This window comes from Danio aesculapii, chromosome 12 (assembly GCF_903798145.1).
Source record: "Danio aesculapii chromosome 12, fDanAes4.1, whole genome shotgun sequence".
NCBI classification, from domain to species: Eukaryota; Metazoa; Chordata; class Actinopteri; order Cypriniformes; family Danionidae; genus Danio; species Danio aesculapii.
In genome coordinates this window covers 48,971,838-48,993,186 of record NC_079446.1, presented here as the reverse complement: position 1 = coordinate 48,993,186, position 21,349 = coordinate 48,971,838, and the positions used below count along the sequence as shown (strand labels likewise).

General features: G+C 39.7%; 1 protein-coding gene across 1 annotated transcript in view; it reads right to left on the bottom strand.

Moving 5' to 3' along the window:
* The window catches only part of LOC130238133 (ryanodine receptor 2-like), a 274,083-nt gene that overhangs the window by 16,604 nt on the left and 236,130 nt on the right, over positions 1-21,349 (bottom strand). The window contains 1 exon segment of the mRNA XM_056469038.1: positions 19,794-19,845. Coding sequence (XP_056325013.1) covers positions 19,794-19,845 — 52 coding nt within the window.

Below are 21,349 nucleotides of genomic sequence, written 5' to 3'. Positions count from 1 at the left end.
CATACACTCTCACATTCACACACTCACACTACGGCAATTTAGTTGATCAATTCCCTAGCGCATGTGTTTGGACTGTGGGGGAAACCGGAGCACCCGGAGGAAACCCACACCAACACCGGGAGAACATGCAAACTCCACACAGACATGACCACAGGCCCAGCCGGGGCTCGAACCAGCGATCGAGTGCTGTCAGGCAACGGTGCTAACTACTGAGACACCGTGACGCCCCCAACAATAGAATAGCAAATCTTTTTTTTTTTTTTTTGCATTTAACAATTTTACATGACAAGGTTTCTGTTTTAATAAAGTAAAAATGTCAAATAATTTTTAAAAGAAAGAAAAAAATCCACTATTTCCTGTTTGCTTTAACTCTACTGAGGAGCCATGTGCAGCACTGCAGGAGTACGCTGCAACGCTCTCTCTCAGCTGTAGTGTTAGTGTTGAGGGATTGATAATCACTGGCTAATGTCTATAAGTACATGACTGACTGGTCTGGCCTGCAACAAGACATAGCAAACATTTCTTTGAGTGTCCTCCACAACCTATTTGTAACCTATTTATTTTTATTACAATAGCAGTGGTTTCCTAGCAGATGTTCTACCATGAAGGCCTGATTCACACAGTCTCCTCTTAACAGTTGTTCTAGAGATGTGTCTGCTGCTGTGTGGCATTGACCTGGTCTCTAATCTGAGCTGCTGTTAACCTGTGATTTCTGAGGCTGGTGACTCGGCTGAACTTATCCTCTGCACTTATCCTTTCCTGGGGTGGTCCGCATGTGAGCCAGTTTCTTTGTAGCGCTTGATGGTTTTTGTGACCGCACTTGGGGACACTTTCAAAGTTTTCCCCATTTTTGGGACTGACTGACCTTCATTTCTTAAAGTAATGATGGCCACTCGTTTTTCTTTACTTAGCTGCTTTTTTCTTGCCATAATACACAATCGAACACTCTACTCAGTAGGACGATCAGCTGTGTGTCCACCTGACTTCTGCACAACACAACTGATGCTCCCAACCCCATTTATAAGGCAAGAAATCCCACTTATTAAACCTGACAGGGCACAGCTGTGAAGTGAAGACCATTTCAGGTGACGACCTCTTGAAGCTCATCAAGAGAATGCCAAGAGTTTGCAAAGCAGTAATCAAAGCAAAAGGTGACTACTTTAAAGAACCCAGAATATGACACATGTTCAGTTGTTTCACACTTGTTTGTTCTGTCTGTAACTCCACATGTGTTCATTCATAGTTTTGATGCCTTCAGTGTGAATCTACAATGTTCATAGTCATGAAAATAAAGAAAACTTTTTGAATGAGAAGGTGTGTCCAAACTTTAGCTCTGTACTGTATGTATCAGGCTTAAAGAAAAAGATAAACATAATGCAGAAACACATTCAATTAATGATGACTGTTGGACAAAAACTATTATATAAAATTATGGACATTTTCAGAAAAAAAAAAACTTTTTCCCCAAAAGAGGACACGTCTGGAAAAAGAGGACTTCTGTTCACCCTACATAATCTCTGTTTGAATGGGAATAGCTTTAGATGGAGATGTGGGGTAAATTATTATTACCAGAGCTTTTCAGTGCTTTTTTCCATCTGGAGGTGCCATCTCTATATCATCACAGACAATGTCAGCACAGACTATGCTAACTTCTACCTACTGTAAAAGGACAGAGAAACAAAGGTCTCCAGTACTGCCAATGCTCTGGACACAGACCAGCAGTAAATGTGCAAATATTTGGCCAATTTCTGTTTCAAAGTAGTCTTCCACAGTTGTTTCTATGCAGACTCTTGAAGCAGTGGAACAGATCTGTTAAACAAACTACAGGTGTTTTTACACATACAATTCAGATCAATATGAAGGTTTGTTTAGAGGAATGACATTTAATTTAGCTTTAGGTGAGTGCTTATTATTGACAGAATCCAATCTTAATTAATTAAACATTTGATTAGACATGGGGGCGGCACGCTGGCGCAGTGGGTAGCACGATTGCCTCACAGCAAGTAGGTCGCTGGTTTGAGCCTCTGCTGGGTCAGTGGTCATTTCTGTGTGGAGTCTGCATGTTCTCCCGTGTTGGTGTGGGTTTCCTCCGGGTGCTCCGGTTTCCCCCACAGTCCAAACACATGTGCTATAGGGGAATTGGGTAAGCTAAATTGTCCGTAGTGTATGAGTGTGTGTGTGAATGTGAGAGTGTATGGGTGTTTCCCAGTGATGGGCTGCAGCTGGAAGGGCATCTGCTGTGTAAAACATGTGCTGGATAAGTTGGTGGTTCATTCCGCTGTGGCGACCCCAGATTAATAAAGGGACTAAGGCAAAAGAAAATGAATGAATGAATGGTTAGACATGTACCTATGTCAGGAAGCAGCAGGATTCACACAACAGGGAGGTAAAGGCAGAACAAATGTTAGCCTTTCATGTTCTATGTGAATTGTCCATTAATACTTGCTTAATAATACTTGGGTCACCAAAGACAAACACAATTTGAAGTTTAAGACTTTTAAGATCTTTCTACAAAAATGTACACAGTCTACAGATTATGTGTAAACGTAAGTGAGAGTAGATGTGTCAGGGTAATAACAGAATCAGGGTGTTGTCAGCCCATGTCTGTATCCTGATGAGTGTGCTTTGCCAGCATTGTGCCTACAGGGGTTTGAGCTCGGGCAGATCTAAACATTCCCTATGTGAATAAACCAGCACATCAGCATCAACGTTTACATATCTGCTCAAAATATCATTCAGAAAATTACAAAAATAATATCTGGCAAGGAAGTCTATTCACCAGGTCATCTAATTATTTAGCATTGGGGCGTCAGCATGTATGAGCATGTTAGCATGTAGCATATTAAAACAAACTAAAGAAGAGCAAACAATTTTGTGGACAATATTGACATTTTTTTCTTAAAACATTGAAACATTTATTTTATTAAAATTTAATAAAAATATTTTAAAGGATTTTATTTTATTTCATATTTGTACTTCATTTTGAGATTTTAATATCAAGACTCCCCTGTGTTTCATAAACAGATATCCTCACTATTTTAATATAGAAAACATCACGTGCTTGGACACAAAAGCAGTTTCTTATTCGTGAACAAACCGATTCTTTTCAATCATCTGCTGAATCGGTTATTTGATGAGAGATTGAGTGAATCAATGTGATGTTGTGGAGTCACCGACTCTAATAAAGTGGTCAGACCGAGTCATTGATTCTAGTGAATCGCTCAGACCGAGTCACCAACTCTAATGAAGCGGTCAGACCGAGTCATTGATTCCAGTAAAGCGCTAAGACCGATTCATTGACTATATTGAAGCGCTCAGACCGAGTCATTGACTCGAATGAAGCTCTCAGACCGAGTCACCGCGGCAGGGAGCCGGATCGGCCGGACTGCGCTCGCGACTGACGACCAACAACCTACTGTAAGTTATTAAGATTTGATTTTAGCATGTTGTAAATTAGTGTTGTTGTCTTTAGCTCATAACACTAGACTGTCAGTTGTTTGTGAGCTAAATGTACAGTAAAAGAGCGAGTCTTTAAGGCCGCTCTATGGGACTTCAGCGTGAGGGGCGGGGCTTGAGCCTGTGCGCGCGCTCACTGTATGCAGCCAAAAGCAAAACAATTTCAGATGCTAAAAGCTAATATTTTATATAGCGTTCATTAGTTTATTTAGACCTGTGTAACGTTTTTATGCTTTAGGTTTGTAATTGTCAGCTGTGTGGTTTATTTGTGTGGTTTCAGTAGTGACATCGTGATGTGCGCATGCGCGGTAGTCATAACATAGGCGCGATGTGCATATTTAAAAGTTCATATTTTCATCACGTTTGTAACACAATCTCTGCGAGCGCATGGAGAAATGAACGAGGTTATGAAAACTGTCTATACAATAAGAAAAAAGTCTGGAGTGTTTGAAGCTAAACACTGTACCAGGCACCAGCATCATATTCTTCTGTACACTCAAGAACAATCATGAAGCACTGTATTAACTTTAACATTACAATGACTGATACTTCATCTGTGGAGCTGTACTTTTAGGAAAAGTAAGCAGATGGAATTGTTGATGACAAATCTAGATGTTAAATTTATTATATAAGCCTTTGTGATATACTATCTAATTAAGTTTTGTTAAAAGTTGTTAAACATTGATCTGTAATATGTGGTTTTTGATTATAAATTCATGGAAAACAATTAATTAAAAAATAGACTGACTTGTCATATTTGTAATTAGCAAATCAATTCTTAATTTGTTGTCCAAATAGTATTTTTGTTCCGCCAGACTCAGATTAATGCCTTCCAGGTGACTGTGACCTTGACTTTTGACCACCAAAATATAATCAATGTGTTTTTGTGTTTATGTGGCAAATGTGAACAAATTCCTTTAAGCCATTCCTGAGTTATCACACTGATAATGCATGGTGCAGTACATATGACAAACAAAGGGGGCGCTAGAGAGTACAAAAAACACCATGGTGCAGTACATCTAAAAAAAAGGGGGGCGCTAGAGAGTAAAAAAAATCATGGTGCAGTACCTGAGAAAAGCTTTAGGGGCACTAGAGAGCAAACGGTGTGTGTATTCAGGGGGACCTACACACACTTTTATTTTCGTTTTGGCATCAATCTGAGGACCTCTCTGAAACTTTGAGGGAAGCCCATTTCCACCCTCTAGAGGCCATTACAGTGAAAAAAAAGTGAGGACCGGGCAAAATGTCCTCACTTTGCAAAAATGTCCTCACTCCAAAGGTTAAAAACCCATGCTGGTCCTCACAAAGATAGCAGTACAAACACACACCACACACACACACACACACATCTTGCCACACACCATATTTTACATCCTACTCCACACACACACACACACACACACACACACGCACACACACACACACACACACACACCTCAGTCTATGTCCATACACACACAACTGACATCTGAGTCACTACACAAACACACTTGACATCGCACTCCATGCACATACACCAAAATATTTGACATCTCACTTCACTTACTCGACACACACACACCCACAATTACATCTAAATCCACACACAAAACACATATTTGATATTTCACTACACACACACACACACTTTTGACATCTCAGTCACTCTGCACACACAGATCTCACTCCACACACACACACACACACACACACACACACACACACACACCACAACGCACACACACACACACACACACACACACACACCTCACTCCACAGGCATATGCACACACAAACACACTCTTACATCTCAGTCCACACACACTTGATATGACTCCCACACACATTTGCTAGTTCACTACACACACACTACTGTACATCTCCATTCTCTCTCTCACACACACACACACACACTTACATCTCAGTCCACATACACATTTGATATTTCACTACACACACACGCATGCACGCACACACACGCACACACACTTACATCTCAGTCCACACAGATTTGCTATTTCATTCCACACCCACTTACATCTCAGTCCACAATCACATTTGATATGTCACTACACCACTCAAACTTATATTTCAGTCTACACACACACACACACACTGAGATCACAGCACTGTAATAAATTGATGTGACTTCAGAAACGCTTTCAGATAATAAAGCTGATCAGTGTTTGATGCTGCGGTGATTGGTCAACAGGTACACACACACACACCTTCATCCACAACATCCAGGAGATGGTATCCATGATAGTAAAGTTCACCACACTAACAGAATTTCAGCCATTATTTGATGAGGAGTTTTGGGGTCAACAGCCTTCATTTGATTCCTTTACTAGGAACTCCCCCTATCAGGCGTGTGGTGAAGCTTCAAGCGTTCTGCTGTGGATTTATTCCTCCATCTGAACGACTGAGACAATTAACAGTGACAGATGGACAGGCTGCTTAACTGTGGTTAATTTAAGGTCAGATGGATGACAAGACCATCAAGGAAAAGAGTTTCTTCCTTCCATTACACTCTCAGGTTATTTCTTCCATTACACTGGCTAATCTGTGCCTATAGATCAGTGTTTCTCACTATGTACCTGGAGGACCACCAAACACTGCATGTTTTGGATGTCTCCTTGGTCTGTCACACTCATTACAGATCTTTCAGTCTCTAATGAGCTGATGATGTGAATTGGGTGTGTTTGGTTAAGGAGGTCTGGAAATGTGCAGAGCTGGTGCTCCTCCAGGAGTGAGAAGCACTGCTATAGAACACAAGATGCGTCACTCATTTAGTTTTGAATGGGGAAAAGTGTAACGGTCGATATGGTGAATGAAGCCCCGCCTTCTAGTACAGGAGCCAATCATTGATCGCTATAGGCTGAGGATTCACCGGGGAGGGGCTCTGTGCAGACGTGTGTGTTTAGGACAGTTTCTGCAGCTTCATTATGACCTCTCGGTTAGCAAACAAACTGGAATCTCCGCCAATACTTGCTTCACACATGAGAAATATATCAACATAAAGCTTGATATCTCTATCTTTTAAATGAACCAACTACACTTAAAAACAAATGTTCTCTGGTTTTGTAATCTGTATGAAACCAACAAGAGGTACAGTCCATCCTATCAAACGCACATAACATGACAACAACTACACGAACACCCACAGACTCACTGTAATTTTGGGAGGAGATTCGCCATGATGAATAAGTTGTGAATTACTTCACACTGTAAAATTAAGTCAGTACAACAACAACAAAAGAACAATCCTTATTTCCTTTCTGAGATAATGCACACTCTGAGTGAACGAGATCACGACACCAACTCTTCTATGGCTGTTTCTGTTTACGTGTTACACAATATCATCCTCTGAATAATGATTATCAGATCACTCTGAACTTCTGCACTGTAAAAATGTTTAAGTCGGTACAACAAAAAAAACATAATCCTTATTTCCTTTCGCTTGTTCTTGTTCACTTAACTTCTGAAAACATCAGCTGCACTGAACTAAAATTATTTATTTGTAATACACAAAACCTTTGGCAACGCAGTGGCGCAGTAGGTAGTGCTGTCGCCTCACAGTAAGAAGGTTGCTGGTTTGAGCGTCGGCTCGGTCGTGGGCATTTCTGTGTGGAGCTTGCATGTTCTTCCCGTGTATGCGTGGGTTTCCTCTGGGTGCTCTGGTTTCCTCCACAAGTCCAAAGACATGTGTACAGGTGAATTGGGTAGGCAAAATTGTCCGTAGTGTATGCGTGTTAATGAGTGTGTGGATGTTTCCCAGGGTATGTAGTGTATGTGTGTGTGTGAATAAGTGTGTGTGTGTGTTCCCAGTGATGGGTTGCAATGGAAGGGCATCTGCTGCATAAAACAAATGCTGGATAAGTAGGTGGTTCATTCCACTGTGGCGACCCCAGATTAATAAAGGGACTTAGCTGAAAAGAAAATGAATGAATGAACAAAAAACATTTAGTTAGGTTAACATAAGATTAATGTTTTCTGGAGAGGTGAATACTCTATAACAAAACTGTTTAAGTTGTGCCAACTGAAGATTCTTAGTCTGCAGAACTGGAATGCCTGAAGTTGAGGGAACAAAAAAAACGTAATCCTTATACATTTCGTTTTTTCTCATGTACTCTCATGATATTTTTATTATTATTTTTACCTTCAATTGATAGGACAGTAGAGAGGAGGAAAGCGTTTGGAGAAGAAAGAGGGGAAGGATCAGCATAGGACCTCAAGGCAGGAATCAATCACGGGTAATCATGAACACCGGAGTGCCATGTGTCAATGCACTAACCACTACACCATTGGTGCTGACGAGTGTTCAACTTTGAAACCATGAGTTGCACTGACCTAAGATGTCTGAAGTTGACTGAACAATAAACTTGTGGAAATTGCTTCTAAGAAATAATCCATTATCAGAACCAAACATAGTTCAATTGAAAAACTAAACTAAAACAGAGACAAATGTTAACCAAACATTTATTGACAGAATTAGAAACAGGACAGGAAGTAAAACAACACTAACGGTAAACAAGACAAAGATCAAAACATGGCAGGACAAACGGAAAAATGCTTTGTAATGCTTCACATGTGGAGCATGCCTTCCTGTTTCTGTTTGTTTGTTCTGATAATGTATTATTGGTGTACATTTGGTGTACATTATTATTGGTGTTCATTGGTGTACAATGGTGTAGTGGTCAGTACATCGACACGAGGTACTCCGATGTTCACGATGACCTGAGTTCTATTTCCGCCTTGAGGTCCTATGCTGATCCATCCCCTCTCTACTCTCACATCACTTTTCTACTCTCCTATCAATTAAATCGAAAAAAATTATAATAATAAAAAAAAATGAGAAAAATGAGTCCATGAGAAAAAACTAAAGTGTATAAGGATTATGGTTTTTTTTCTTCAAGCATTTCAGTTCTGCAGAATTTTCAGTTGGCACAACTTAAATTTTTTGTTACAGAGTAGTTCACCTCTAATTTTTTATATTACTGATAAATAATTTTAGGTCAGTGCAGCTGATGTTTTCAAACGTTGAAAGACAAGAAGCAGTGAAAAGGAAATAAGGATTGTTTTTTTGTACTGACTTAAACATTTTTTCATTTATTTAGATTAATTTTTGGCCTTTTGCCTTTATTAGAATGGACAGTATTTGGACAGGAAGCGAAGTTGGAGAGAGAGAGAGAGAGAGAGGGGGGGGGGGGGGGGGTGGAATGTCCTCGAGCCGGGATTCAAACTCGGGACGCCCTGACATGTTACTGCACAATATGTCAATGCACTAACCACTATGCAATTGCGCCGACTGACTTAAACATTTTACAGTGCAGAAGTTCAGCGTGATCTGATAAGGGTCCTCTCATAGGATAAGAAGACTCCGCTATCAATAATGAAAAAATGACGCATCATCACTCCACCAGCAGATGCGTGCTACGTCACTTTTATTTTAAACGCGGAAGATGAAATTAGCTGATAAAAGCTCAAAATAATCCAGTTTTCTCCACATTTAAAGTTGACACGTGCTAACAGTGTCTTAACTGATGCGCAACACACACAAATCTGTTAAAATCTCTAAAAAAGTACTCCCATGCCGCTAGTATCTTGCAATATATTTAGTCAAATATTATTTACTGTCATCATGGCAAAGATAAAAGAAATCAGTTATTAGAAATGAGTTATTAAAACTATTATGCTTAGAAATCTAAGCCACACTAAGGAACTATTTCTTAAAAGAATTAAAATTCCACAGGAGGGCTAAAATGTTGACGTCAACTATGGATGCCTATCAATGCTATAATAGTTTGGAATTTTTCATTAGTTTTAGTTTCTATTTCGTTTTGACTTTTTTGTTTACAAATTCAGTTAGTTTTAATTAGTTTTAGAGGCAGAATTACTCTTTTTAGTAGTTTCTATATTTTGAAATTAGTCTTAGTTTAGTTTTGATTAGTTTCAGTATTAGTTTTAGTTTTTTTTCTAAATAAGGATATTTGTTAGGTGCAAAATACAAAATCATCAGAATAAATAATGTATAATAAAAACTCAACCATACATTTTTTGAAACCTGTATTCAGAGGACACGTGAACACTCATCCACCACAACCATCTACATCTTCAAATTCAAATACAACAGCCCACAAGACAGCAGGCTTAAGTACAATATGTGTGCAAGACTGCTTCTGAGGTTAGATAGACAGTAGTGATGGGAAGTTCAGCTCTTTCACACGGATATTATTTGGACTCAACATGCCAAAATTATGTAGTCTGCAATCGTAATTTCAGTCAGTTAAACATCACCATGATCTGAAAAATGTCTTACAGTAAAGTTTTGCAACCCAGCTAAAGCATGATTTACTTATTTAAACTCCATTACGATTTTCTGTGATGAAATAAACTTACGTTTTTCACCAGATCCTCTTATTTAAGCCCTCGGTTTACCCGCGCTGCAGTTGTTCATGTTTAGTTCAGTCACAGCAGGCTGTCATGTACTGTTTGTGTTTGGTTCACTGAATCACGCATGCGCAGTATTATCGGTTCACCGCTTCTCAAATTTGATCTCAGTGTAACGTTACCGTTCTAATAGCTGAATAAGAGTATATTGGATTATTTAGAGTCAGAGGTGTGTATTAGGCTTGTTAAAAAGTAAGTAGCTTGTGGCTAAGAGTGCTTACTGGAGACGCGAATCATTTCAAATGATTCAGTTCGATTTGGTGAACTAGTTCAACCAGTTCACTTAGAAGATCCGGTTAAAAAGATTCATTTGCGATCGCGATAAAGAAATAAAACCCATTCAGTGTCACAAATGAGTTAAAGTAATAGTTTTAAGTCTTTGTATGTAATGCTGTCACCGTGTTGCTGTCATGTCCACTCGTTGTTTTAGTCGCAGGAGCAACAGCGAGGATGACTGGAGGAGAACCGGCTCGATCTGTCTAATGGCAGCAGGATTACAGACTCTTAAGTTGCTGTACGGGTCAAACACCTGCAGCGTGAAGTAAATAGATTTTACTTCTAAAAGGCTTTCAGTAAGGTTTTGAATTAAATACATTTAAAAAGACTTAAACGAAGGAGGATTTGGCTATCATTTTAGTTAGTTTCAGGTAGTTTTGTATGTACACAATACAGTTTCAGTTAGTTCTAGTTTTTTTTTTTTTTTTAACTCTCGATTTTATTTTATTTCAGTTAACGACAATTATTTTACATTTTAGTTTTCGTTTTTCAGTTAACTATAATAACCTTGATGCCTATTGGCCATTGTGAGTGCAGTGATGGTAAACAGTTCACACACAATCTCGACCGAACTAACCTGTGACATTCTCTCTAATCAGCCTTACACTCATTACTGCAGTCATCATAAATGATGTTCATGGCTTTGACTTCAATCTGCATTCGGTGGTGACACATGACCCACTTAATGATCACAGCAGTGAAGGACTGCAACTAAACTAGATTCACACAGTACACAGACAAACAGATAAATAATGTCCACATGAAAGTGAAATGGCACAGGGAAAAAGTATTGAACACATGAAGAAAGGGAGGTGTAGTTCGGCAGTGAAAGCCCAGACAGAGGCTGAAATCTCTGAGTAGTTCTTCAGCAACCTGCTGCCCCTCCTCAGTGTAAAAAAATATATCAGCTGCTTCAGTCCAACATCCACATTAGTAGGAGGATGAAGATGAAACCAGGATGGACATTTCAGCAAGACAATGATCCAAAACACAGCCAAGGAGACTCTCGGATGCTTTCAGAGAAAGAAATCAAGCTGTAGAATGGCCCAGCCAATCACCTGAGCCGAATCCAATAGAGAATACAAAATAAAGCTTAGATGAGACCCACAGAACCATCAAGAAGCCTTGTATAAACAGTATTAAATACATTTCTGTAGTTCAGCAATTTGGTGGTTCATTCCACTGTGGCGACGCCAGATTAATAAAGGGACTAAGCCGAAAAGAAAATGAGTGAATGAGTTCAGCACTTTCTCCTTCTGTCATTGTTATTACACAGAACTCATTTTTCAGATTTGTTTGTTTTGTTTTATGTTTATGTTTGTATTCTTTGTGTTTTTACCAAAATCTGCTTCAATTCCATGTCAACAGCTGCTTTAGAAACATTATTCCCAGGAAAAAACATGACAATGTGTTCAATACTTATTTTCCCCCACTGTATATAACTTACCTTAAATGCTAGCCGGCAGCAGAATGTGAATGCCAGACAGACAGCAGCAGCGCGATAAGGATGTTCTCTGTTATCAGTTCAATTCCACATAAAAGCCACTGAAGGATCAGAACAGAGAGACTCAAACAGATTTAAAGCTGGAGAAAGACACACCTGACACTCAACGCTGATGCTTTCATCCGCTTAATCAACTGGACAATCAAACCAATCACCAGTCAGCAGAACTGAGTCTCTCCAGACGAGCAGAAACACTTCACATACCTGAAATAGACACACACATACTGGTTTTGGTGGTTTATGAGGACTTTCCATTGACAATGTAGTTTATACAGTAAAAACCATATACATTACCTGACAAAAGTCTTGTCGTCTATCCAAGTTTTAGGATCAACAAATAATAACTTGACTTCTAGTTGATCATTTGGTATCAGAAGTGGCTTATATAAGGTAAATGCCTCTAGATTACACTTATTTTACCACAATAAAGTATGATCACATCTTGATTTTTATTTATTTATTAGGACAATAAAGTCTAACTTTGCTTAGACAAAAGTCTTGTCATTAACAGAAGTAATGTCCAGTATAGAATATGTGGTCATGCTGCAGTGGAAACAGAATGAATATTGTGTCTGACTCCATCATGAGCTTGGAGGACTGCATCCATACATCTCTGCAATGACTCAAATCACTGATTAATAAAGTCATCTGGAATGGCAAAGAAAGCCTTCTTGCAGGACTCCCAGAGTTCATCAAGATTCTTTGTGTTCATCTTCAATGCCTCCTCCTCCATCTTACCCCAGACATGTTCAATAATGTTCATGTCTGGTGACTGGGCTGGCCAATCCTGGAGCAGCTTGACCTTCTTTGCTTTCAGGAGCTTTGATGTGGGCTGAAGTATGAGAAGGAGCGCTATCCTGCTGGAGAATTCACCCTCCCCTGTGGTTTGTAATGTAATGGGCAGCACAAATGTCTTGATACCTCAGGCTGTTGATGTTGATCATCCACTCTGCAGATCTCTCGCACACCCCCATACTGAATGTAACCCCAAACCATGATTTCTCCTTCACCAAACTTGACTGATTTCTATGAGAATCTTGGCTCCATGCTGGTTCCAGCAGGTCTTCTGCGGTATTTGTGATGATTGTGATGCAGTTCAACAGAAGATTTATCAGAGAAATCCATCTTCTGACACTTCCAAATGATCAACTAGAAGTCGAGTTATTATTTGTTGCTCTCACAACTGAGATCCACCACAAGACTTTTGTCACGTAGTGTACAGTACTCCACCTCTACCCAAAACTCAACCCTCACACGTTAAATGATTTTAAAGCATTATGAATTATGAGAACACAAGGCATGTCTTCATAAACCACCTGAACATTAGATATGTTTCCATCAAAAGCCGCCAACTATTCCAGCACGTTTTATGCAGTGGATGCCCTTCCAGCTGCAACCCAACACTGGGAAACACCCATACACACATTCACACACACACACACTCATCCACTACGACCAAATTAGTTAATCATTTTCTCTATTGCGCAAGTGTTTGGACTGTGGGGGAAACTGGAGCAGACAGGGAGAACATGCAAACTCCACACAGAAATGCCAACTGGCCCAGCCAAGGCTCGAACCAGTGACCTTCTTGCAGTGCTAAGCCACCGTGCCACCCCAGCAAGCAAAAAAAAACATTGTAAATTTAGATTGTATGTGGACTTTAAACAGAAAGAAACAAACAAACTCATTCCTGTACATGTTGAGATACTCAGACCTTTCCTTCATCTCCTCTGGAATCTGCGACCGCTTCAGAGCAGACACGAATCATGAAGACGTTCAGAAAGATCCCCACAGAAACACAATCTGCTGCGCTGAGGCTGATTTCACACTCTGACTGACAGACCATGATTTTCTGCAGTTAGCTGGAGGACAGGGAAAAATTAATAGCTGTCTCACATCGAATACAAACGATTTTCCAGGCTGTCAGTCACGTCTGGACTTCAAATAAAAGGTAGGAAAAATGTCAAATGTCAATCCCTGTGAACATCAGCACTTTAATTATGGCCGGTTTTCATGGAATGCCTCAAAGTAATCCTGCAGGAGAACATCCTGAAGAACCGTCCCATTGAGTCTTTGGATTCCCGGTTCAGAGCATACACACGTTTCCATTCACATTCATTCACAGCTACTACAGAAATTGGTTTGAACGGCAACATTTCAAAGGCCTGCTATCCTGGAAACAGGATTGTTCATGCTCTCTGAAAAACTGTGGACGGCTTGTGGTCTTTCGGTTGCGTGTCTTGCAGAATTCACAGCAGTCTATACCCGTGCAGCCCCTGCAACACACTGAACTGAGAGAGACAGCTTAGATAATAAAGGCTGTTTTACAGGCAAAGGTCATTCTGCATATGAGTCTCTTGAATGAAGATGATGGACTAAATCAACATGATCAGGTTAAAAAATGACAGTCAAACATCGCTTTTACACATTTCATCAAAAGAGGAATCCATATCTAAATATTTGCAGGTTTCATAGTCTCACATGCCCCCAATTTTACACAACTTTCAATGGCTCTAGCGTTTTCAGCTTGTGATTTACTGGATGAGGATTTTTTAAACAACTCTTGTCTCTTTTACATAATGTTGGCATTATAGTTTGTTTCGTCTTCATATTCATCAGGATTCACATAGCTATGTCCATAGGGTATATGCAGAGCTAGTGTTTTCTTCCATACTGAACAACTTCCGGTGACCTGTTATTGTGAGTTTTATCCATTTTATACGGCTCCTTTTACAGCATGGATGTTTGTAATGTAATTAAAATAAATCAGTTTAAACAGACTTGGCATTCATTTAGTTGCTCAAGCGTAAATCAAGACAAAAAAAGCCGTTTACCATCGCACACGCTCGTCAGAATCGGCAGGCTAGCGCAAAAGCTCCATTGAATATACTGGGGTAAAATAAATGCTCATATTATAAAGACATGGTGAGGGAATGTAATTTAATGCAGTGCTTCTTGTACAACCGGAGACCCACTTTATATCAGATATCACTCAGCCAGTGGAGATCGCTGATTTATAAAGAAAACAGACCTTAACGCGCCGATTTTGCAATGGTATATAGTTCACCGGAAACAATTAACCAGGTGTACTGACAAAATTAAAAGACCCTTTAGCATACTTCTGCATATACCCTATTGTAGTGCTCTTTTATATTTGCTTTGTTCATGGTATAATTTTCGTATTGTTTTTAGGGAACCAATTTACCATCTATCCAGGGACAACGGATGAAAATAGGCTTTTGGCTTATTCTGTTGCATTTTGCAGCAATGTTAATTAATGTACAGTACACTGTACCTGCCAAATAAACCAATATATAGTATATTTCTACCTAATAAGATCCATTCATTAATTTTCCTTTGGCTTAGTCGCCACGCGGAATGAACCGCCAACTATTCCAGCACATGTTTTACGCAGCGGATTGCCCTTCCAACCGCAACCCAGCACTAAGAAACACCATACACACTCATTCACACACACTACGGCCAATTTTAGTTAATCAATTCACCTACAAGCGCATGTGTTTGTACTGTGGGGGAAACCGGAGCACCGGAGGAAACCCACACCAACATGGGGAGAATATGCAAACTCCACACAGAATTGACAACTGACCTAGCCAGGACTTAAACCAGCGACTTTTTGTTGTGAGGCCACAGTGCTAACCACTGAGCCACATGCCACCCCTACCCATAATAGATGCGAGATTTTTAAAGGTGCCTTAGAATAAAAATCTAAACATACCCAGACATAGCTGTATAATCTAGCTTCTGTACATGTAATGGCATACCGTGAGATCCCATGAGTGTGAAAACAGGCCAATTGGAACAAAACACAGCAGACTTTTACATTTGAAATGGCATCATTAACATTCACACGCTAGGCAGCCTTTGATTGGCCACAACTTTTCCTAGTGAGATTACAACAATGCTATTTTTAAACTTATTTTTAAGTTTATACACGTATTATAAACATACTACATATATAGGACTAGGTGTTGTCACAGTAACCGAAATTCGTACTGAAATTTTAAAGCGTCCATTTCCCATAGAACATTTGAGCACTGTGGAGCATGTTCTTCAAACACCGCTGATTTGCCATTGTGTTCATATGCTCAACAGAAATGACTGTGATTGGCCGTGAAGGTCATCATTCACCAAACTCACCACTGTTTACTTAGTGTAACCACAGATATGGGGAACAGTGGAGCGTTTCAAAGTCACATCGATCAGCTGGTTTGTTATTAGCTGACATATACGAGCGATCCACTGATGAATCGCGCTTTATACAAACACTCCAGTGTCCCTGTATCTGTATATTGTATCAGTAAACAGCAGTGAGTTCGGTGAACTGATGACCTTCACAGCCAATCAACAATCATTTCTGTTGAGCATGTGAACATAATGGCAAATCAGCGGTGGTCTGTGAATTCAGTTCCCCTTTATTTATATAGCGCTTTTACAATGTAGGTTGTGTCAAAGCAGCTTCATATAGAAGATCATAGTAAATTGAAACAGTGCAGTTCAGTTTCAGAGTTTTAATAGTGCTCAAATGTTAGCGAGAAATTGGACAAAATTTCAATATCGATTGGTACCGAATTCCAGTATCGTGATAACCCCTATATGGGACTCGTATTTTGAAAACGGAGGAGGCAAGAAGAGTAAAATAATTATTGTGTAAATGGGCAGAGCCGTGCTTCTCATCTATTTACAGCTCATCAAAATGCAGGATATACGGATTAAATTTTCAATTGAAATGTATTAGTTAAATGTGTATATTGTGAAATGTGTCGAATATGTTTTGTAATGAGACAACAAACACAAGTGTACTGCTGAGCATACATCTTTAATGCACAATTATCATCATGTTATATCACTCAGCTCTTACTGTGATTATTCTTGAGTGAAAGGATGCCAATAACTATAAGAACGTAATAAAACGCTTCTGTTTATGCAGGGGTTGGTATTAATTCCTGCCTGTGCTTTTCATACACGTTAAACGCACAAAATACAACTCTTCTTTCAGTCCCTTTTGTATTTATTAAATATAAATTAGCTTATATTTTAGCAGTCCTAACATGAGCTGCATTGGGTCAGAGCAGAACTAATTATATTCATGATCCTTCAAATATGGTCAAAAACTGTGCTTTCATTCTAGAGGTAATTCCTGTGGCTAATAAATGAACATGAACTCTTTCTTGAGACTTTATGCCTTACCTAAGCCACATAAACTACTGTGTAGATATAAGAGACCCATTTGAAATAATGGCGCTCTATGGCACCATTAAAAAATAATCGTTTCATATTCAAGATATATCATCATACAGATCTATTTAAGATTTAAGTCCTTATATACAATTTCCCATGATAAATTGTACACAACTTTACATATTGAGTGGAAAAGATGTAGGCTGAAACCTTTCTTTCTGAAAGCCCTTTGCTTTGTAATTCGAATAAACCTCTTAATTAATGTTTTCCAGGAGTGAGGGAGATCATATTCTCGAAAAACACAAATTTTAAAAAATTGATCGTGTTTGATATTGATTTATAGCTTTCTCCAAGTATTTTTGAGGGCCCTTGATGAGAAAGCACAGATCTAAAGTCATCATTCCCATGCGTATCCCTTCATTCAACCGCTTCACATTCAGCAAATAATGTGGTTTGTCACTTTACGCACATGGTCACCTACGAGCATCAATAAATAATGGCTTTATTTGTCAAAATCATGCAGGTCTTTGAGTTCCCTTTACAGATCACACACAGTTATATGCGCACAACGCTACAACGGTACACTAAAGTCTGACAGGTTATTTCCGATGAGGTTTTTTTGTTATCAAAATTCTTTACATGAGTAAAATTTCTCTCACATAGTTGCGGCTGGTTCTTTTTAGCCCATTTGTTGTTATTGCAATGATTCACATTGTTTTTTCCGTATATAACAAATAGGAAAAGCATCTGGGTCTGTTGCATGGCTATGAAAGAAAGTGGCAGTGGTTTTCCTGAAGGATGGGAAATGTCCGTCATGTGCGCTGGCCAATCCGCTCTGGTAAAGTCTGTGCATTATTAAGCATGAGTTCTGTAGTCTCTGTAGTGGGAGGATCCCCCGCTTCCAATGAGTATTGCTTCGGTGGTCAACTAAATCTAGTGTGAATGCGATTTTAGACCAATTGTTGGTTGGAATGAAGCAGGAAAAGTCCTGTGATATAATACTGGCGATCGGACTGCTTAAATGTTCTTAAACCTAAAAACCTAGCGTGTGATATAGATCAGCTTGCGTCATTACGTTTCAAAGGTTTTCCTTAAACTTGCATAATAAACATGCAATGAAAGAATTTTTCGGAGAATATTCTTCTATATAAAGAGTAACTCTGCATGGGTGCATTACCAAAAGTAGTGAAAAGAAAGAAACGCAAAGAAACGGAGCAGCAGAGGAGAGTCCTGAGGGGTTTCCAGCGCTCGCTCCGCTCATCTCCATCTTGCATAAGCACCGGATCCCCGTCTAAAACAACAACAAAAAAAACGTGCATCGTTCATCCGGATGAGTCCGTCTGCGTCCCGACGTCCCGCTCCCCTCCTCTTTAGTGAGTCTCTAATAGTTTATAATGAAATGAAGAAGCGCTGCACGGCAGAAAGTGACGCTCTTCAGACGCAGATAGAAACTTCACACATTCACTGTGTGTCAGTGGTTTGACTGAAGAGATTCTGCCATCCAGTGTATGTTCTGTATGTGTGTGTGTGGTGTGTGTGTGTGTGTGTGTGTAGTGTGCATTTGTTTTTATTGAGCTGGGTCCTCGTATTGTTTCCGGAAACAGTCACCAGCAGGAAAGAATTCCCAGCAGCGTTCCTGGTACATTTTCCAAACATACGACTCCTGAAAGACAAGCAAAAGTGTGTTGACGGTACATTCAGGAGTCACAGAGTAAAACTCAATACCTTTAAAGACCTTTTTTAAGAGTCTTCCATACATTTGAAGACCTCATCACCACTTTAGGTTTCAAACGGTAACATTCATTCAATCATATTCCTACAGCTTAGTCTTTTATTCATCAGGGGTCGGCACAGCGGAATGAATCACCAATTATTCCAGCATATGTTTTACATAACGGATGCCCTTTCAGCTGCAACCCAGTACTGGGAAACACCCATACACACTCATTCACACACACACTCAGCCACTACGGTCAATTTAGTTCATCAATTTCCAATTGATGTCAACATTCCCAAGAAATGTCAACTGACCCAGCCGGGACTCGAACCAGCAACCTTCTTGCTGTGAGGTGACAGTGCTAACCACTGAGGCCACCGTGCCACCCCAATGGTAACATTAGCAACATTTAAACTTACAGTTATTTACAAAACACTGATTGTAAGAACTAATCCTGAACTAAAACATTCCTTCATATTCATATCATTTTCTTTTCGGCTTAGTCCCTTTATTAATCTGGGGTCACCACAGCGGAATGAACCGCCAACTATCCAGCACATGTTTTTTACGAAGCGGATGCCCTTCCAGCTGCAGCCCCATCTCTGGGGAACATCCATACACACTCATTCACATCATACACTACGGACAGTTAGCCTCCTTCCCATTCACCTGTACCCGCCATGTCTTTGGACTGTGGGGGAAACCGGAGCACCCGGAGGAAACTCACACAAACGCAGGGAGAAACATGCAAACTCCACACAGAAAATGCCAACTGACCCCAGCCGAGGCTCGAACCAGCGACCTTCTTGCTGTGAGGCGACAGCATTACCTACTGCTCCACTGCGTCGCCCACATTCTTCATAAACTGAATAAAAATACTAATCCACCAGGGGGCACCAATAGAACAGCAGGAATAACGGTACTGCCTTGGTTGCTGCAGTAAAACAAGCAGCAGAATGTTCAAATCTAGCAGGATTTAATCGACTACACAGCACCCTGATATTCACAAATTAAAATTCAGGAAACTTCAGCATACAGCTAGACATTGTACAATTAAAAATGATAAAACAGTAATACCTATTTAGCGTTTCAAACTTTTTAAGGCACCTTAATTTTCTCTAAATTGATTGATCATCTTTTAATGCTTTTTAGACCCACAGACATCCAGATTGAAGAGCAGAAGGATAAAGAGAGGATGATGGGAATTACCTGGCCTGTGTGCTCTGTTTCATCCTTGTTGATGAGATACATGAAGAAAAATCTGCAAAGACACACAGTTTCCTCTGATTTAAATCAGGCACTGTTGCGCAGCCAAGTTTTATTGGCTTGCCAAAGGCAGCTTAGTCTACTGAGCTCATCTGGACACTGCATTGATCTGTATCTCGTTTTCTTTGAGTCTCTGACTGGTAAAACCCTTGAGGACACAGTCATTAAATCCTCCAGAATATGTTGGGCTCTGCGGTAGAGTTGGCTGATTAATCGAAGGTGTATTTCATGCACATTTTTTTTTTCAGTAAAGCCGGTTCTGTAATCAGTAGTAAATCTCCAGCATGTGCTTTAAGATGGAGCAGCATTTACTAAACAGAATCATACCTCACGGACAGGCAAAGTTCATAATCATATTCATAATCACAGACAATTTATTGAAATCGAAGATTATCATTCTGCAATTATGACAGCTGTTAGCGTAGCTTCACAGTAGACTATGGTTATGTGTAGTGATTGCTGCTACATCTGAAAGCATGTGAAAATACCACATCTAATACAATTTTTACAACAAACTCCCCTCATAACTTCAGTCGAGTATTTGAAATAAATAATTTTTTGAGATGATTCCATGTCATGTGATTATTAGGCCCAATCCCAATTCTACCCCTTAGCCCTTCCCCTTAACCTCGTTTGCACACTCCTGCCAAGGGTTAAGGGGTGTCCCAATTCTTATTAGCTTGAAGGCAGGTGTAGGGTTAAGAGCAAGGGGTAGATACCCCTTCGAACGAAGATTTTTTCAGGACACACACTTGAAAACCAAGGGGTAACAAAATTTCCCAGAATACACCAGCCACAGCTGCACCCGGAAGTAAAGAGATCCACAAATTAGTATTTCTTGTCATTATTACGAATTTTTAACCACAAACAAGCACATGTTTTAATATATTCATAACTGCGTTCATGTTTTACCGTCATGCTTAAAAAAAATGGTAAAATAAAAACCGTTAAATTCGCTATCTATAATCTCTAATAATAACTCCTGTACAGCAGTCCCACTACATTCTGTCACTCGATGACACTCGAATACCCTGTCAGTAATGTCTAGTGGCTGGGAAATGAGCTTTTACAGTGTCTGCTATAATGTTAATGTGTGTTTATTTAGATGAATATGGCCACTCTGTAAATACACACTACAGTTACGATCTTATTGTCACATTCGATGGTTATGATAACATGATATATGCCTTCAGTGATTTCCTAAAGATAAATACCAAAAAATAGCACAACTGGAATAACTACAGCAGTCGCCATCGTCTGATTTCATATAAAGCAAGAGATCGTGATGACATATGATGACGTGTGCTGGTGCTGTAGTGCTGTCACAATTCTTAGGGGTAAATTTTGAAGCCCTTCCCCTTAACCATCGATTGTAAGGGCCAAGGGGAATGGGTAACAAAAATAGAATTGGGGATTGGGCCTTAGTCATGTTGAATGAAGGAATTTTGATGATTTTAACTTTGTCCTATGCAGTAATAGCCTAATCCTAGCATTAATTC